Source organism: Bubalus kerabau, chromosome 5 (assembly GCF_029407905.1).
Source record: "Bubalus kerabau isolate K-KA32 ecotype Philippines breed swamp buffalo chromosome 5, PCC_UOA_SB_1v2, whole genome shotgun sequence".
In the NCBI taxonomy this organism is placed as follows: domain Eukaryota; kingdom Metazoa; phylum Chordata; class Mammalia; order Artiodactyla; family Bovidae; genus Bubalus; species Bubalus kerabau.
The window spans coordinates 114,751,414-114,769,847 of NC_073628.1; the positions used below are offsets into that span (position 1 = coordinate 114,751,414).

An 18,434-nucleotide genomic window follows, 5' to 3' on the forward strand; every position below is an offset into this window, starting at 1 on the left:
CCCAGAGTCCACCCAAACCCAATAGCTGGACAAATCAACTTCCCAATCTTATTTGTCGTTACAACTCATAATTTACCAACCAAACTAAATCTACTTAATATATACCCTGTGTGGTGTTTTTCTCATGCTGTGGTCCATAGAGTACCCTTGCTCCTCAATTCCTCCAAACCCAAATCATGTCTTCTCTCTGGGACCTAGCATATACCACTTCTTCCATATAATGTCCCTTCATTTCAACAGATGATGCAACCTCTTCTTTCTCTGAACTCCTGAAATAATTTCCTATGTACCTCTCTAAAATAATACCATGTTTCATCAATTCCGAGATGTAAATTTTTTCATCTTTTAACATCTCCATAGTTTATCTTTTAAAACATGCCATTCATCATCAGTGTTCTTAAAAGAGAGAATATATCATGGTATTTTGTGGAAAAACATGAATAACAACTACTCTGAGTCAAAAAAAATAGTTCAGAAGAATGAAGAAGCATTAAATACCTTAACCAGTTTTGTGTATGTTCTTTCTTTGTGTACACTATGTGATATATGACAAAACCTGCCAACCTAAGTCATTAAAAAAACAACTTCTTTAATGCAAAATAAAGAGTCTAAGTGATGTCACTTTGTTACAGTTTAATTGGCAGCTTTTTTTCTTAGTATTCATAAAATAATGGTGTGACAATCACTGTTGTCCTAGATTCAAAGAAATAAGATAGTTTTATTTTGTGATTAAATATGTCAGGCATTAAGAACATGTACCTTCCTAATACATGTTGTATTATATATATTTATATTTATTTCTAGTCCTGTATTAAACTACAAGCCTTTTGAGGGCAAGGAGTTTATTTAATCTTTGGTACCCTTACAATAGCTGTTATGATGCTTTATACCATGTACATATAAAATAAATATTTAATAAATAAATGGATTAAAATATGAAGTATAAGATAAAAGTGCCACAGAAAGATAAAGTACTATATTAGTGAACATCTACTAGTACATTCTCAGTTAACTACTTAACTATAGTTTTGTTAGAAATGTATTTATATATGGTATTTAGTTGGGTCCTTGGGCTGAATCTCAACTTAGGCTTGTGGTTTTTGAACCAACAATAAATGATCCTAATAGAATTCTATAAATTTCGATCTACTTGCTGACTTCATTCTTAAGAAAATGTGATGACTCATCTTTTTTGAATTATAGAAGGTAGTAAATGAAACCTCTGCCTTGGAGAACAAATAGCAGTGACTTTCCCTAATGATGCCAAGATTATACAGGAAACCAGGCAAATGCCTGTCTCTAGGAAATATAGTACTTTAAAAATAGCCTTGTATTTTTCCCTCCAATCAATCTCAATAACACCTATAATAAAAAACCTGGGAAATAAAAAACAGCTTAGGGAATTTTGTCTATGTGATATTTTCTAGTTTTTAATCCTTATTCTTTGGACTACAAGAACAAGAAATAACATAAGCATTTTTCTTCAGTCAGCTAAATAGTTCCAATTCTGATTGAAATAAGTAATTTCCATCATTCTCTCAGAGTGCTTATGTGTTTGCAAACCATACTTGGCGTGGAATAGCAGTGGTAGTCCACTCTGCTGTTCACCGGATATCTCCACTTATCTTTCTGGATTGTACATTCTTGCCCTGTTAAAGTTAGGCGTGGTCATGTGGCTTTTTTATCTAATAAAATGAGACCATTAGTGACATAAAGCTTTCAGAGCAAGTACAGGATTCCCCACACTTCCTTTATCCTGCTCCAGCAACTGTAGAAGCACAGAGATGGAGCCACCCTTAGCACAAGACCCTGCGTGAGCATAGCAACAGAGCCAGGTCCCCATCACGTTTGACCTGCTCAGAGAGACGTACTGTGTTTTGTGTGAGATTATTATTTTGTGTGTGTGTGAAATTTGTGTGTGAGATTTTATTATTGTAAAGTTATTAGATAAGTGTAACCTAGCTTATTGTGATATAGTCTTTACTCCAAAACAGTGGGGTTTAATGGTAACTAAAAGAATATAACAGATTTGATATGCTGTTATTGGCCTAGTGTTTTTTTCTTCCTTTTGGAAATATTATTGTACACAGATTCTATAAGCTAATAATATTCATCACCAGGTGATTAGAGTCATTTCCATGCATCAAAATACTTTTCTTTGAATTACAGTCTTTTGTCAAAACATTTTGAGGTACCTCTGTAAGATGTCCTTTCATCTGCCAACAGTAGAATTGTTTCTTAAAAGAAATGTTCATTGATGTTCATTCTTGTATTTATTTTTTGTATTTAGCAAGCTTTTTTGAATGTCCATTATTTGCCAGGTGCTAAGACTGGACGATGTTCAAGGCACTCTGGGTGGTTTGGTAGAAGTGGCACAAAGCAAGCAGGGGCTAAAAACTATAAGGCAGTTTGCTCTTCTGAAGTCTAGGTGCTTCACTGGTTTCATAAATGATACATACCAATTTCATTTTGAAATAGTTAAACTATATTTAAAAGTTAACATCATAAATACCATATCCAAGGTGACACAGATCAAATTATGCCACTGTTGAGACCACCAACATATGACCTTAAAAGTTAGAAGTTTCTTTACCATAGCTAGTATAGAGACAGTTTAAGAAATAAGAACTTAAGTGCCATCAAAAACTCTAATTCTCCCAGTTATCTTGGAAGAAAAAGAATTTTAGCACATTACCAAGTGGTTTCCAGCAACTGTGTTTTACAAATTAAAAAATTAAAAGCTGGATTCTGTTTCTGGTCTTCATTATAAGAATCTGAGTAGTTTTTATAAAGGCAGTGCAGACGACTTAGGAGATAGCAAGGTTCAGTTCCCCTTTTGTTCTTTTTCCTATCACCTTGTGCCTTTTCATTCTAGGGGTTCTTCAGCAAGCGCCTAAAAGGCTCCATCAAGAGGACCAAAAGCCAATCAAAACTTGACCGAAACACGAGCTTTCGGCTTCCCTCTCTTCGCAATACCGATGACAGGTAGGCATTCACTTGCTTAAAACACAGAAAGCAATTTTACAGTGCATTTTGGTAAGATACTTTGGTCTTCTCTAACTGTGCATCAGTGATAGTCCTAGAGAACTGATAAAAAATTTACTTTTTTGTCTTGCTCATATTGAGGCACGGTACAAAATATTAGCTTACATACCAAACCAGTTTAAAAATCTTATAATATTGGAGAGTGTGCAGATACCTAAGAACTAATTTAAGAGTCAGTTGTGCTATTTCTGTTGAATCGTGTTCTAGTGGTCCAAGGTGTATCTTTCTTCTGTAGAATGGCTTTAAGGGATGCTGATGGCTATAGCTAACATTTTCTGAGCACTATCCTAAATGCTTTATATACTTTATCTTGTTTAATCTTTAGAATAACCCTGTAAGAGAAATACTAATATTATCACCATTTTACAGATGACAAGTTTGAGAAACAGAGGTTCCAAGTTTATTCTGCTTAGTAAATAGCAAAAATGGTATTTAAACTTAGGCAACTTTGCTCTGAGTCCATGGTCTTCACTGCTGTCTTGCTCTTTGTGTATACTATATGGACTCGGCCTTATTAATTTACAGTCACATCTAGAAGGCATGTATGAAGAGGAAGCCTTGAGATTTCTCTGGTGGGCCAGTGGCTGAGACTCTGCTCCCAATATACAGGGGGCCCAGGTTCGATCCCTGGTCAGGGAACTAGATCCCACATACTACAACTAAAGATTCCACATGCCACAATGAAGATCAAAGCTTCTGCATGCCACAACTAAGACCCAGCCCTGCCAAATAAATAAGTAAAAAAAAAAATTTTTTTTTTTTTAAAAAAGGAAGCCTGGATTTCAATAATTAGTACTACCAGCTTGAGCAAACCTCACATGCATAGCTCTTGAAGGATAGCAGCCTTCTGAAATGATTGAATGCATGCTAGGACACATTTGTAATCATTCATGTCTCCACAACGCTCAAAATTTAGGAAATGGTACTCTCGTGTCTTGACACATCTCCACCATCAGCAGTATTTATTGAGTGCTTACTCTGTGCCCGGTATTTTTAATGTCGTCTCTCATGTAATGCAGTGAGATTAGATGCTATTTTACAGATGAGGAACTAAGGCGAAAGAGATTGAGAAGCATGCCCATAGTCACACAGCTAATTAGTAGAGTTTGGATTTAAACTTTTGTCTGCCTTTCATAATGATCCTCCTATTTATACTTGGGTGTTTCTTTTTCTTTTCAGTAATAAGTCCATTATTTCCAGCTACCGACATAATAAGTAGAAATATAGATTGTAATCTCATAATTGCAGATTATAGACTTGCCAAGCAGAGAGTTACTCTTATTTCATAAATAAAGTAACTTTTCCCCTATACTGAATTGATGAGAGGCTACAGCTTTATCAGCTCTTCTTATCCTTGAACCACTTTAGAGATGTTCTGTGAAATTTGCAAGTATGTTCAATTGCAGTGCAATTGTATTGTTAGATATCTCTTTTATACCTCTTTGTTTAAAGGTAATCATTTAAAAAAATCTTTTATTCTCATATTTTCCCTTAGATTCCTATTATTCTACAACTTTCATCATTGTAAGAATTCAAATCATTTTATAAATAAGTCTCAATAAAATAGAATGACAAGATTTTTCAGAATATTGGTTTTTAAGGACAAGGATATGGTATAGCAACTAAAACATTCCTAATTCAATCACCAGTTCCTTGAACTCTGTAGCATCACGTATAAACTTGAAAGACAAGGAGATATTTTTTGTAGGTGTACTTTATTTTATAAACTTGCACTAAATATCACTTTCTCAATTTCAGACCAAGTGCTCTCTCCTATTCTGTTTTGCTTTAGGTAGCCTAGCGGAATTCTTGGATTGAATTACCAAGGGATTATACTCTCCTGGACTCTGCTATTGCTATTACATAGGCAGTACATTTTCAGCCTTTCCAATAATTTAAATTCCTTATATGTGACGTCCATGCTATTCTGCTTCAGTCAACAGTAGTATCTTTCTGGCTCAAATACAGCATACTAAATAAATACAGCATAATAAAAAAAAGTGCTAATAAATCTCAAATATTAGATAATCCTTTCTGTCTTTCAGATCCATTTATAGAGGTTTTCTAAACAGAAATTTTTCAGAAACTATATTCTTCTTATATAGGGATATACTCACTAGAAGTTTGAATATATCACAGTTCAAAAAAAAAAAAAGACCCTCTTGCCGTCAGATCATCTGAAAACACAGATAAATAGAACTAAGGTACAAGGTCTTAATCAACTGAGTTCTTCAAATTGGTAACCTTACTGGTATCATTAAGAAAATTTTCCAAAGACCCCTGGTCTTGTGCCATATGCATCAGTTGCTGAAATCAGGCCATTTCTTCCAAAATGGTATATGGTGTCTAAATCTAAGTAGAAAAACATTTCTATTCTTATAGCAAGTCTGCAGAAACTCTAGGCAAACCTAAGTAAGCAACCCCTTTTTGCAGTTTCTAAATTGTACTGTAAAATGCTTGTGTCTTTGTGTAAAAGAAAAAAGTTTCAATACATTAAGTACAGCTTAAAAAATAAAAGTCCCTCTTCACCTTCCTTTTCTTCCCATATAAATAACCTCATTAACGGTTTGTATATTTTCAAACCTTTTTTTTTAAAAAATCCATACACAAATGCATACATATGTGTATTTTGCTTGTTTCCATAAAGCTGGTGTTGTTGGTGTTTAGTCAGTGAGTCGTGTCTGACTCTTGCGACCCCATGGACTATAGCCCAACAGGCTCCTCTGTCCATGGGGTTTCCCAGGCAAGAATACTGGAGTGAATTGCCATTTCCTTCTCCAGGAGATCTTCCCGACCTAGGGATCAAACCCAAGTTCCCTGCATTGCAGGCAGATTCTTCACCACTGAGCCACCAGGGAAGCCTTTCACATAAGTAGGATCATATTATATGTATTACTTTGTGACTTCGCTTTATAGGATAAATATTTTGGACAACTTTATATGTCAGTCATATAAGTCTACATAATTCTTAACAATAACAGTTTTTTGTAACATGTGTACTTCACTTCCCTGCTGATGAATATTTTGTTTCTCCATTCTTGGGCTTAAAATAGAGATGTAATGACCATTTTTGTTATGTGACTTTCTCTCCTTATGTGATGGGGTTAGATTTCTGAAGAACTACTAGTATGAAGTATACACAATATCAAATTGTTCTTCAAAAAAGCTGTACTAATTTCCATTCCCACCCATAGATTAGGCTCACTTTTATCCATGGATAAATAACAAGGTCCTACTGTATAGACAGGGAACTAGATTCAATATGCTGTGATAAACCATAATGGAAAACACTATTGGGGGCGGAGGGAAATATATATATATATAACTAAGTCACTTTGTTGTACAGCATAAATTAATATAACATTGTACAGCAACTATACATCAATATTAAAAATTACTTTTATCCTTCAAACAACCATTATATTTTATCAGTATGATGGATGAATAGAAATAGTAAACACATATACAGTATGTACTGGGCTTCCCAGCTAGCTCAGCGGTAAAGAATCTGCCTTCAATGCAGGAGACCCAGGTTCTATCCCTGGGTCGTGAAGATCCCCTGGAGGAGGGCTTGGCAACCCATTCCAGCATTCTTGCATGGAGAACCCCTGGACAGAGGAGACTGGCGGGCTACAATCCATAGGGTCACAAAGAGTCTGACACAACTGAAGCGACTTAGCACTCACACACACAGTGTGCACTACGTGTCATACACTGGTCAAGCACTTCACATAAATGAACTCATTTAATCATTATAACAACCCTAGTTACATTCATGACCTCATTTTGAAGATGAGAGAACTGAAACAGAGAAATGAGTGAATTGCACAAGGTCACACATCAGAAAACGGCAGTACTGTGATTCAAATTCAAGAATTCTAGCTCTGGAGTGTACATTCTTAACTTTATGCTGTATTGCCCCTCACAAAAAAGTCAGGTAGCGGTAGCAGACATTTCTTTGTTTTAATTTCCATTCCCTAATGCCAGGTAAGTTGAAAATCTTTTCAGAAGTTTTCTTCTTCTATGACTTGCTTATTGGTCCCTTTACCCATTTTCTGTTGAGCTATTTGTCCTTTATCTAATGATTTGGAGTAGTCCTTTATTATTACAAGGGATTGTAAGCCACTATTACTCATATTCGGAGAAGGCAATGGCACCCCACTCCAGTACTTTTGCCTAGAAAATCCCATGGACGGAGGAGCCTGGTAGGCTGCAGTCCATGGGGTCGCTAGAGTCGGACACGACTGAGCGACTTCACTTTCACTTTTCACTTTCATGCATTGGAGAAGGAAATGGCAACCCACTCCAGTGTTCTTGCCTGGAGAATCCCAGGGATGGGGAAGCCTGGTGGGCTGCCATCTATGGGGTCACACAGAGTCGGACACGACTGAAGTGACCTAGCAGCAGCATTACTCATATTGTTAAATTTTTCTTCCAGTCAGTTACTTGTGTTTTAAAATCATGTCTCTAGATTATATAGAAGTTTTAGATTTTCATTTGGTCCATCATGTCAGTCTTTGTGGGCTTAACTGTCCAAATTTGACCAGAACTCTGAACTCAAGAAGCCAGGGATCTCTTTCTCATTAAATTTCTCATTATAATGCTGTTCAGTTCACTTTCTCTCTCTCCTTCAAGAGGAGGAAATATTCTATCTGGGGTATCAGAAGGATAATGAAGTAGTGATCATGATATTTTGAATTTGTCAAGGTTTTTGATAACTTCAAACCTTATTTAGCACTCATTACATTTTAAAAATGTAAAATTATTCTCATGAGGTCTGAGTTACTGCTTAAAGATGGCAGAAAAGCAGTTGTAAGTGAGTCCATTTCATCTAAAGAAGGTTTACTATATGTGATCAGTAAGTTTTTCTGTGCAAAAGACTAAAAGGTTATTTTAACATGCAGACTTAATTGATCCAAAAGACCCTGCAGGTCTGTTTAGTCAATGATCTGCAAGTCATAAACTCTGCTGTAAGGCCCTGATAGAATTTGGTGCCAAGGTTGCCTTGGGGATCAATTTATAATGATTCTTAAACTTAGAATTTCCTTTGTGAAACTGTGGGGCATAGACATAAGTAAAATGTTGCCAAATAATATTTCTAAAAACCAAATATCTTGTTACACAGTAACATAGGTAATTGTGAGAGTTATGTACAGAGTAGAAAGCCATGTGCTACCAGGGAATATAGAGAAGTAAAGACACAGCCCAACCTTAAGGAGTCAACAGAAGAAGTAAATATCCAAGAAGAAATGGTGCAGGGAGGTCAGATTACTTGTTGGGTGGATTGGGAAAGACCTTAGAGGGCAGTGGCAGTGAGTTATTCCTTAAAAAACAAGTATAATTTGAACTGAGAAATAGACATGGAGAGAGTACTCTTCAGGATGGAAATAATAAGCAAAAGAAGAGAGCAAGAAATTACAGACTTGAAAAGAGCTTACCCCTCAGAGCTCTGGAAAGATTCAGCTCCTACCCAGCTCTAAAATGCTAGCAGCCAGGCTTACATTTATCACAGAGCAAATTTGAGAAACTCAACCAGATAAAAAGATACCAACATTTATGTTCCCCCATTACGATTTCTGGAGAAGGCAATGGCAACCCACTCCGGTACTCTTGCCTGGCAAATCCCATGGGTGGAAGAGCCTGGTGGGCTGCAGTCCATGGGGTCATGAAGAGTCGGACACGACTGAGTGACTTCACTTTCACTTTTCACTTTCATGCATTGTAGAAGGAAATGGCAACCCACTCCAGTGTTCTTGCCTGGAGAACCCCAGGGACGGGGGAGCCTGGTGGGCTGCCGTCTATGGGGTCTCACAGAGTCGGACATGACTGAAGCGACTTAGCAACAGCAGCAACATTACAATTTCAGCTGGTAATTCTACTCCTAATTATATACAAGAGAAGTGAAAACATTATGTCCCCACAAAAACTTGTACATGAATGTTTATAAGCATTATCTATAATTGCCCCAAAATGATACTGACCCAAATGTCCATTAACTGATGAGTGGATATACAAAAGATGATACATGCACATAATACAGTATTATTCAGTCTTAAAAAAAGAATGGAGTACTGATACATGCTACAGTATGGACAAAGCTTGAAAACTTCACGGAAAGTGAAAGAAGCCAGTCACAAAAGACGGCAGAATGTACAATTCCATTTCTGTGAAATGTCCAGAATAGGCAAATCTATGCAGACAGCAGATTAATGGCTGCTGGAGGCTGGGGATATAGGGCAGGGAAATGAAGGAAAAATGACTGCTAATGGACATGAGGTTTCTTTTTTGGAGTGATGAAATGTTTTAAGCTTAGACTGTGGTGATAATTGCACAATTCTGAGTATACTGAAAATGGTGTGCTTTAAATGGGTAGATTTTATGGTATGTTAATTATATCTCAATAAAGATGTTAAATTACTTTTTAAAAAACATCTGGCCAGGAAGTACTCTGCAATGACGCTCATTAATCTGTAAACTGTATTCCAGCACACAGTTTCCACTGAGTTCTTTCATGCTTTAAAATAAAGACAGATGGCCAAGAATCTCCAGATATTGAGGAAATTCTTCACCATGAAAGGCAGGAGGAAAAAACAAATAAAAAAGAGAGGAAAAAAAAAAGAACTCAGAAGAAACAGAGACAACACACAAAGCCAAAAACAACTTCTAAGCATAATAAATATTTTCAAAAGATAAGGTTGTGCATCTATAAAACAATAATATGCTGTAAGAAAAGGAACCCCACTGAAACAAGAGTTTGAAAATTAAAATATGTAAACTAAAGTCTAGTCAGTTTCCCAGAAAGTGGAACAGAAAATGAGAAAATCAATCCAGAAGATTCTAATAAAAGAAGAGTTTTCTTAGAAAAGTTTGGAGAGGAAACTATTAAAGAAATAATACAAGAAAATTTCCAAAAACAAGAAAATATAAATGTACATAGTGGAAAGGCTACCATATTCCAGTAAGTGAAAAATAACAAAAGACTTTCCAGCACACACACACACACACACCAGTTCACATTATCATGAAAGAGCACAACACCAGGGCTTAAAAAAAATCCTTAAAAGCTTCTAGAAAGAAAAATTAGGTTACATACAAAGGAGGAATGAAAGGATTGCATTACAGTTCTCAATAGAATATTGAAAATCAAAAGTCACTGGAGCAGTGTTGTCAAAATTCTGAGTGGAGGTTATTTTCAACCCAGCAATCCATACACAGGACAATCCTTGAATGTCAAACGGGGAGTTTAGATTTTATTGTATAAGCAGTGGGGAGACGTTAACCATTTTTGAGCAAGGAAGTGACCTGATTAGAATTGTGCCATATATAGATTAATCCAGCAGTGGAATTTCACATGACTTGGTTTGCAGAGACTAAATTTGGGATTCCAATTAAGGGTTGGGGGGGGTGCTATTTTAAGAAATAAGGAAGGCTCTAAAGAGGGTATTTGGCAGTGGGGATGAAGAATCAGAGACAAGATAGGAGAAACATTTTAGAGGCAAAATCAATAGGATGTCACAGTCATTATTGTTCCAAAGCCATCTAATCAGATAAAAGCCAGTAAAGTGACTTCCTAGAATCAATATTGGCAGCATTTTCACATTAAAGCCATATCATGTGAAAGGGTGTAGGGACAGGAGAAGACTCTGATATGTCTACCTTTTGTTGAAATGCAGTTTGAAAAGTTTTAAAAATTTGAAATTGCTGAAAAACCATGGTCATACCACACTGTCAGGCATTCCAGGATTTTGAATGCTGGTCAGGTTGCCAACCTTGCTCTGGAAGTGCTACTTAAATTTATCAACATCTTGAGGTAAAAGTAAGCACATGGAATAGAATTTTCTCAATTCCTTCAAATGTCCTTCAAGTAAAATTCTCTGCAGTGATGTCTTCAATTCTGAGACTCACTGACCAAGTATGGCTTTAAAGTCTGCTTATTCTCTGTCAGGAGATATTTAAGAGTAACTGTAGTGTTCACTTGTAGGATATAGATACTCAGCTTCTTCTGTTTCTCCTCATTAGAACCAATTTTTTTAACTTTTTCTTTTTAATTCATATACAAGAAGTGAGAGGGTCTTGCAAGCACTTCCCCCAATAGTGTGTGTGTGCTCAGTCAGAGTCATGTCCGACTTTTTGTGACCCCATGGACTGTCGCCCACTAGGCTCCTCTGTCCATGGGATTTTCCAGGTATGAATCCTGAAGATCCCTCCTCCAGGGGATCTTCCCAACCCAGGGACCGAACTCACATTACCTGCATTGGCAGATGGATTCTTTACCACTGAGCCACCTGGGAAGACCAGTGATATAACTGTAGTATAATATCAAAACCAAGTAATTGACATTGATAGTGGACTACAGACTTTATTCAGTTTTCACCAATTTTTATATGCGCTTATTTGTGTGTGTGTATAGTTCTATGCAGCTTAATCCTACATGTAGATTTGTATAACCACCACCATCATGATCGAGATACAGAATTGTTCCATTACCAGAAAAGAACTCTCTGCTACTCTTTACAGTCATACCCCCCTCTCTACACCTATCCCTGTCCCCTACCAACCACGTTTTGTTTTCTACCTCTATGGTTTTGTTATTTCAAGTGTTATATAAATGGAATTGTATAATGTGTAACCATTTAAGAGTGGCATTTTTTTCACTAAATAAAATGCCCTTGAAGTCCCTCCAAATTGTTGCATCTGTCAATAGTTTGTTCCTTATTATTGCTGAGTAGTATTCTATTATACGGATGTACCAGAATTAAACCAACCACCCACTGGAGAACATTGGTTTCTAGTTTTTAGCTATTAGGAATAAAGCCCGTATGAACAGTTGTGTACACATAAGTTTTCATTTCTCTACAGTAAGTACACAAGCTTACTGTGGAATTGCTAGATTATATAAGTACTTGCTTATATAAGTTCTTGCTTAAGAAACTGCTGAACTATTTTGCAGAGTACCTGTACAATTTTACATTTCCACCAGCAATTTTATGGGGGGGGGTGGGTGGAGTATGTGTCTGTGACCCTGTCCCAAGAGATTTTCACCTAAGTTTTCTTCCAAAGGTTTTGTGATTTTTTGCTTTTATATTTAAGTTTACAATTCATTTAGTTAATCTATGCTGCTACTGCTACTGCTGCTAAGTCACTTTAGTTGTGTCCGACTCTGTGAGACCCCATAGACGGCAGCCCACCAGGCTCCGCTGTCCCTGGGATTCTCCAGGCAAGAATACTGGAATGGGTTGCCATTTCCTTCTCCAATGCATGAAAGTGAAAAATGAAGTCACTCAGTCGTGTCCAACTCTTAGCAACCCCATGGACTGCAACCCACCAGGCTCCTCCGTCCATGGGATTTTCCAGGCAAGTGTACTGGAGTGGGGTGCCATTGCCTTCTCCGTAGTTAATCTATAGTTACTCTAAATAAAGGTCTTGACCCAGAGCCTATGGATGTTCTCTCCAAATAGTAATCAAAACCGCATACTTACCCCAGCCAAACAAATTGCAGAGAATGTGTCTGGTTTTGGAGAAGGAAATATTATAAACTACTTAGTTCTCTCTTCATCTACTCTTCCCATCCAGCTTACCTACCCGTGGTTGTAGGTACTCTCCAGATCTGGGGCAATGGGAGACAGAAGGGCGGGGAAAGGGAATAAGAAAACAGTGAATACCGTCTTGCATGCATGTGTGTAAGTCGCTTCAGTCTGGTCTGACTCTCTGCAACGCTATGGACCGTAGCCCGCCAGGTTCCTCTGTCCACGGGATTCTCCAGGCAAGAGGACTGAAGTGGGTTGCCATACCCTCCTTCAGGGACCTTCCTGAGCCAGGGATCGAACCTGTGTCTATGTTTCCTGTACTGGCAGACGTGTTCTTAACCACTAGCACAACCTGGGAAGCCCAAAACTCTCTTAGCCTTCCATTATGCTCTCTGAGCCTGACAGTTGTTTAACACAACTCTTCTATCATGGGGTGCTTTGGGGAATTCTTCAGAAATACATCATCTCTGAGGAACTCTCACCTATGGTTTTTGTTTCTGGTTTTTGTTGGTTTTTGTTTTTTTTTTTAGTTTTGTGGGTACATTTTTATTCTAGATACTTATTTGCAACTCCTTCCACAGTTTCTAGGTAGGAATTGCTGTTCTAGTTTCTACCCTTCCAAGTCTCTGGTCCACAGGAAATATCCACAAATTTTCTGCCCTGACAAACCTCTAAGATTGCAGCCTTATGTAAAAGTATCAACTTGGGCTCTGCTACCGAAAGTTAGCCATTTCCCATCCTCTAGATTTCCCAGGTAAAATCAAACTCCACTTTATATGCATTCCCTACCTAAAACCCTTATGTGTGTTGGGGGGAGGCGGGTAGCTGGAAGGGGTGAGCCTCACAGCTTTCTCCAAAATTCTCCCTCAGAGAATCCTTTCCCTTCTCCATACTCACCACTTTTTATAGTCTTGTTCTGACCGAGAGGTTCAAGGTAATGGAATTCGTTCCAAAACTTTCCCTTTGTAAATTCTGCAGTTTGTCTTTATACCTTACTTTGGCATGCAATATCTGTTTTATCTTGGAGTCTCAATCTGAAACTTCACTTTTAATATCTCATCACATGTATATAATACTTTGATTAATCTACGATCTTCAGCATAACCTACAGGTAGAAATATGGCTCTGTCTGTTCCCTAACTCAGCATTATCACCTTCTACTCCTACCAGAAGTCTGTCATTTACTTACTATACTGTTCATATGTCTCTACTTTTAATCTTGCTGCCCTCTCTGTCCCCCAAACCATTTCCTATTCCTACACCTTGTCCTTTGACAAGCTTACTTCTAATTCATACTGATGCAACAATACCCCAGTTAGGAGTCACATGCTCCCTAATTTCTTTCCTTTGTTCTTCCTATGCATCATCCTAAACTAAGCACCTACGCCAGATACCCACCCGTGACCAAGTGTATACACCTTATTATTGAGTTTATCTTTCCATGTTTCTGCTTACCACGGCAGATGGGAAGTTCCGCAAGTAGACACACAATCTTTGTATCCCCACCCTCTACCACAATGCCTGTTCTATTACAGTACTTAATTTCTTGGCCTGAAACAAAAGGTAAGAATCCAAACAAATTCTAGATAATAAAGAATCTCCTTCAGTATGGTGTACTTAGGTAGAATGACAGCTTCTCAGAAATTATTGGATTCCAGGCCATTAATTAATCAATACAGTCTAGCTATAGATTAGTTTCCCTTAACAGTGTTTACTGGTATGGGCCAATTAAGGAGCCCTTAGTTTTGTGGGCTAAAATCCAACTGAAGTTTCTGATTATATCACAATGGCATTTTAATTCACTTAGACTGCTTTATCTTAGTAGAAAAATTTTATTTCCATACATTTATTCCTTCTGTCTTCATATTTTTCCAGCAAGGAATAATTCAAGAATAGCCATCCTAACCTCAACCAGATGAATAGTTTATGTAAAATGAACTAATGCATGTAATATCACTGTGAAAAGCTATGTTTGCAATGATAGTCCTATTTGTATGGTATGTGTAGTTTATGAGACATTTGTAAAATCATAGATGATTGTATTTGATTCTCACAATAACTGTGGGAAGTATAGGACCAAAAATCGTTATCTATATTTTACAAATGAGATAACTAAGGTTCAGAAAGAATAAATTATTTGTTCCATGTCACATGGCTAGTGAGTGATTTGAGCAGGCATAAATACATAGGGCTTTTGGCTTCAAGTTAATTGCCTTTTCCATTATACTCTTTGTTGCATGTGTTGATAGGAAACCTCACCTGCTGAGAAAATTATTGAGAAAGGAGAAAAAAAGGGAAAAATCATGCACACACATACACATATGCACAAACATACTCAAAACAACTCTTATTAAGAGTAGATTACCATGCAGTAATAATTAATGAGTCATTATATTTTTACAATTTGGTAAAATGTAAAGCAAACACTCTACTATGCTCCTATCATCGTCCCTTCCCTCCAAATCCAAGTGGAAAGAATGAAAAATTAAAAGCAGTAGAAGAAACTATAGGCTGGATTTCTTATGCTCTTGGAATGGAAGAATTTTTTCTAAGCATAAACTGGGGGAAATAATTCTACAGACAGAAAAAATACTAATTTAATTAATTTACAAATAGTATTTGCATATCGGTTAAGTTCAACAATTAGAAAAATGGTCTAAGAACATGAAATAACATTTCATAATTTACAGAATAGAGAACTGAAGTTGATTGTATATTGATATACATTTAAAATGTGTTCAACCTCATCATTTAAAGAAATTCATACTAAAGCAATTAATGAAATACCAGTTTTTACCAATTATACTGCCAAAGGTATTTAAAATTCAGCCCTGTGTCATTTTGGTGGTGATAGCATATAGAAATGAATAGCATATTCATTATTGGTGTGAATTTAAGTTGATAACTATCTATTATGGAGGATAAGTTAGCATTATCAGAACTTTAAATGTGTATACCCTATGATCTAGCAGTTTAGCATTTGGAAGTTTAAACCATGAATACATGCACATGTGCTTCAGAGTATATGTATTAAGATACTTTTTGAACCTGGGTGTTAATCACCAAAAAAAAAAAAAGGAAAAGAAAAAGAAAAAAAATGTAGATGGTTGTCAATTATTGCTTAAAGTTCTGTAAGCCCATATAAGGGAGTACAGAGTGATCATTAAAAAGAGGCACGTTATATCTATATTTCCAGTGTGGACAGAATTCCAGAATATACTCTTAAAGGAAAAAAGTATGGTAGAAATCCATTTGTGTGTATATACGTACATACACATATGTATATGTATACCAAATTGGTTGTCTGTACAAAAAATTTCTAGGAGGCTCACAAAAAAATCATTAATAGTATTTTCTCTAGGAGATTGAGGGAGGTACCATTATTTATATTTTTCACCTTCTGTCCTTCTGAGCTCTTGGAATGTATTACCAAGAGCATGTATTACTTTATTATTTAAGAGGAAAAAAATGATTAACTAGAGAAAACCTTCTTTAGTGCCATTTCAACCTCATTCCTCCTTATAGCTTTTCCCAGTTGCCAGCCCTTCATCATCAGTCTTCATGAGTTAGTCTTCACTTTCTCACATCCCATTCATTTCCTTAGCCCTCTGCAGTCTCATTTTTATCCTCATCATTTCACTGAAACTGCTCTTGCCAAAGTCTCCAATTATCTCTCAGCTCATACACCCAGTGGCTACTATTAATATTTTAACACCCTCTGTATTGTGCAGTGATGGACGGCCCATGCTTTTTAAGAGTTCTCTTCCCTGGGTTTTTATGATACCTGAGTCTCCTGGTTTCCTTCTGTCTTTCTTTCTGTCTGTCTTCAGTCTCTTTCACTTTTGTAGATTTAAATGTTAGCATTTCTCAGATTATTTTCTTAGGACCTTTTCTCAGTCTGCATATTCTCTTTCAGTATTCACATTGTCTTACTCTGTTGAGGCTGCTATAATAAAGCATCATAGGCTGGGTGGCTTATAATCAACAGAAATTTATTTCTTATAGTTCTGGAGGCTGTGAAGTCCAAGATGAAGGTCCTGGCAGATTCAGTGTCTGGTAGGGACCTGCTTCCTGGTTCAAAAGCCTTTCTTTTTTATGTGTCCTCAGACAGGGGAATGGGTGATAGATCTCTCTGGGGTCTATTTTATAAAGGATCTCTCTGGGTTTTATTTTATAAAGGCGCTAATCCCCTTCATGGGCTTCCCTTGTGGCTCAGCTGGTAAAGAATCCACCTGCAATGTAGGAGACCTGGGTTCAATCCCTGGGTTGGGAAGATCCCCTGGAGAAGGGAAAGGCTACCCACTCCAGTATTCTGGCCTGGAGAATTCCATGGACTATACAGTCCATGGGGTCACAAAGAGTCAGACACGATTGAGTGACTTTCACTTTCACTTTCAATCCCCTTCATGGGGGTGCCCCGTCCCGACCTGATCACCTCCCAAAGGTCAGACTTCCTAATACAGTCACATTGGAGGTTAGTAATTCAACATAGATTGGGGAGAACAGTCTGTAGCAAACATCTACTCACATAGGAACCTTAAACTTGTACTAAACTTGATTTTATTTCCACCTTTGCCTCAACCAGCATTGCCTCTCACTTCCCATCTCTGGAAAGGACTTTACCATTTTTCTACTGAGTGACTCAGCCTTGACTCTGCCATCTCACTGATGTCCCCAGGATTGCAGTCATTAAGGCCTGTTTACCTCCTAGTGAAGTGAAATGAAAGTCGCTAACTTGTGTCCAACTCTTTGTGACCCCATAGACTGTAGCCCACCAGGCTCCTTTGTCCATGGAATTTTCCAGGCCAGAAATTTGAAGTGGGAAGCCATTCCCTTCTCTAGGGCATCTCCCCAACCCAGGGATTGAACCCAGGTCTCCCACATTGCAGGCAAATTCTTTATCATCTGAGCCACCACGAAAGCCCAAGAATACCAGAATGGGTAGCCTATCCCTTTTCCAGCAGATCTTCCCAACCCAGGAGGCCAACTGGGGTCTTCTGCATTGCAGGCAGATTTTTTACCAACTGAACTATCAGGGGAGCCCTATTTACCTTCCAATTACCACCCAAATCCATTTACTTCTTTCACATTTCTGCTGTTCTAGTTCATGGTCTTTACTCAGATTACTATCATAATCTATGAGCCAGTCTCTAAGTCTTTCAGTATTTCTCTCCTGTCTCTGTACCCCTTTCTCCACTTTTTAGCCAAAGTATACTTTGTTCAGATACACATTTGATCTTGTCATTCACTCTCCACCACTCACGATCTTTCTATGTTCATTCACTGGCTTTGTGATCAAACTGGAACACCCGCGTTACTACTGGTCCCATCATAGTGTCTCTCAGGCCTCATTATTCCCCACGCCTCTTCTCTCCGCCCCAGCACACATCCACCCTGTAGCAGAGCCACGCTGCTGAATTCTCTCAGTTCCTCAAACACCCCAGATTTGTATTTTTCTTACAGGCTTTCTCACATGCTGACCATTCCCTCTCAGACCCTCAGGACCTCCACATCTGCATACAGCTAATTCCACTCCACCCTTAATTACCTAATGACTTTTAGCACTCCATCACATTACTTTCACCGCCATGAAACTTTCTTTGAATCCCCAACTAAAGAACCAGGGCCCCTACTAAGTGCCCACAGAGCCATTTTTGCATCTTTTTTTCCCTAGGTCTTATCACATGGTATAATGGCTTGTTAACTCACTAGATGATAAACTATGTGTGAGTACAACAACCTTGCCTTTTTTCTTCACCATTGTTTACTTCCATCTGTATCTAGTGTAGTGCCTGACACATAATGTGCACCAAGCAACTATTGAATGAGTAGATGGATTCAGACATATATTCATTTATTCAA

At 37.6% G+C, this 18,434-nt stretch overlaps 1 protein-coding gene across 6 annotated transcripts in view; it reads left to right on the forward strand.

The window, feature by feature from the left end:
* The window catches only part of RASAL2 (RAS protein activator like 2), a 402,889-nt gene that overhangs the window by 337,341 nt on the left and 47,114 nt on the right, over positions 1–18,434 (forward strand). For all 6 annotated transcript variants that reach the window (XM_055582761.1, XM_055582754.1, XM_055582755.1 and 3 more), the window contains one exon: positions 2,876–2,985. In XM_055582761.1, the coding sequence (XP_055438736.1) occupies positions 2,876–2,985 (110 nt within the window). The remainder of the gene's footprint in view (positions 1–2,875; positions 2,986–18,434) is intronic.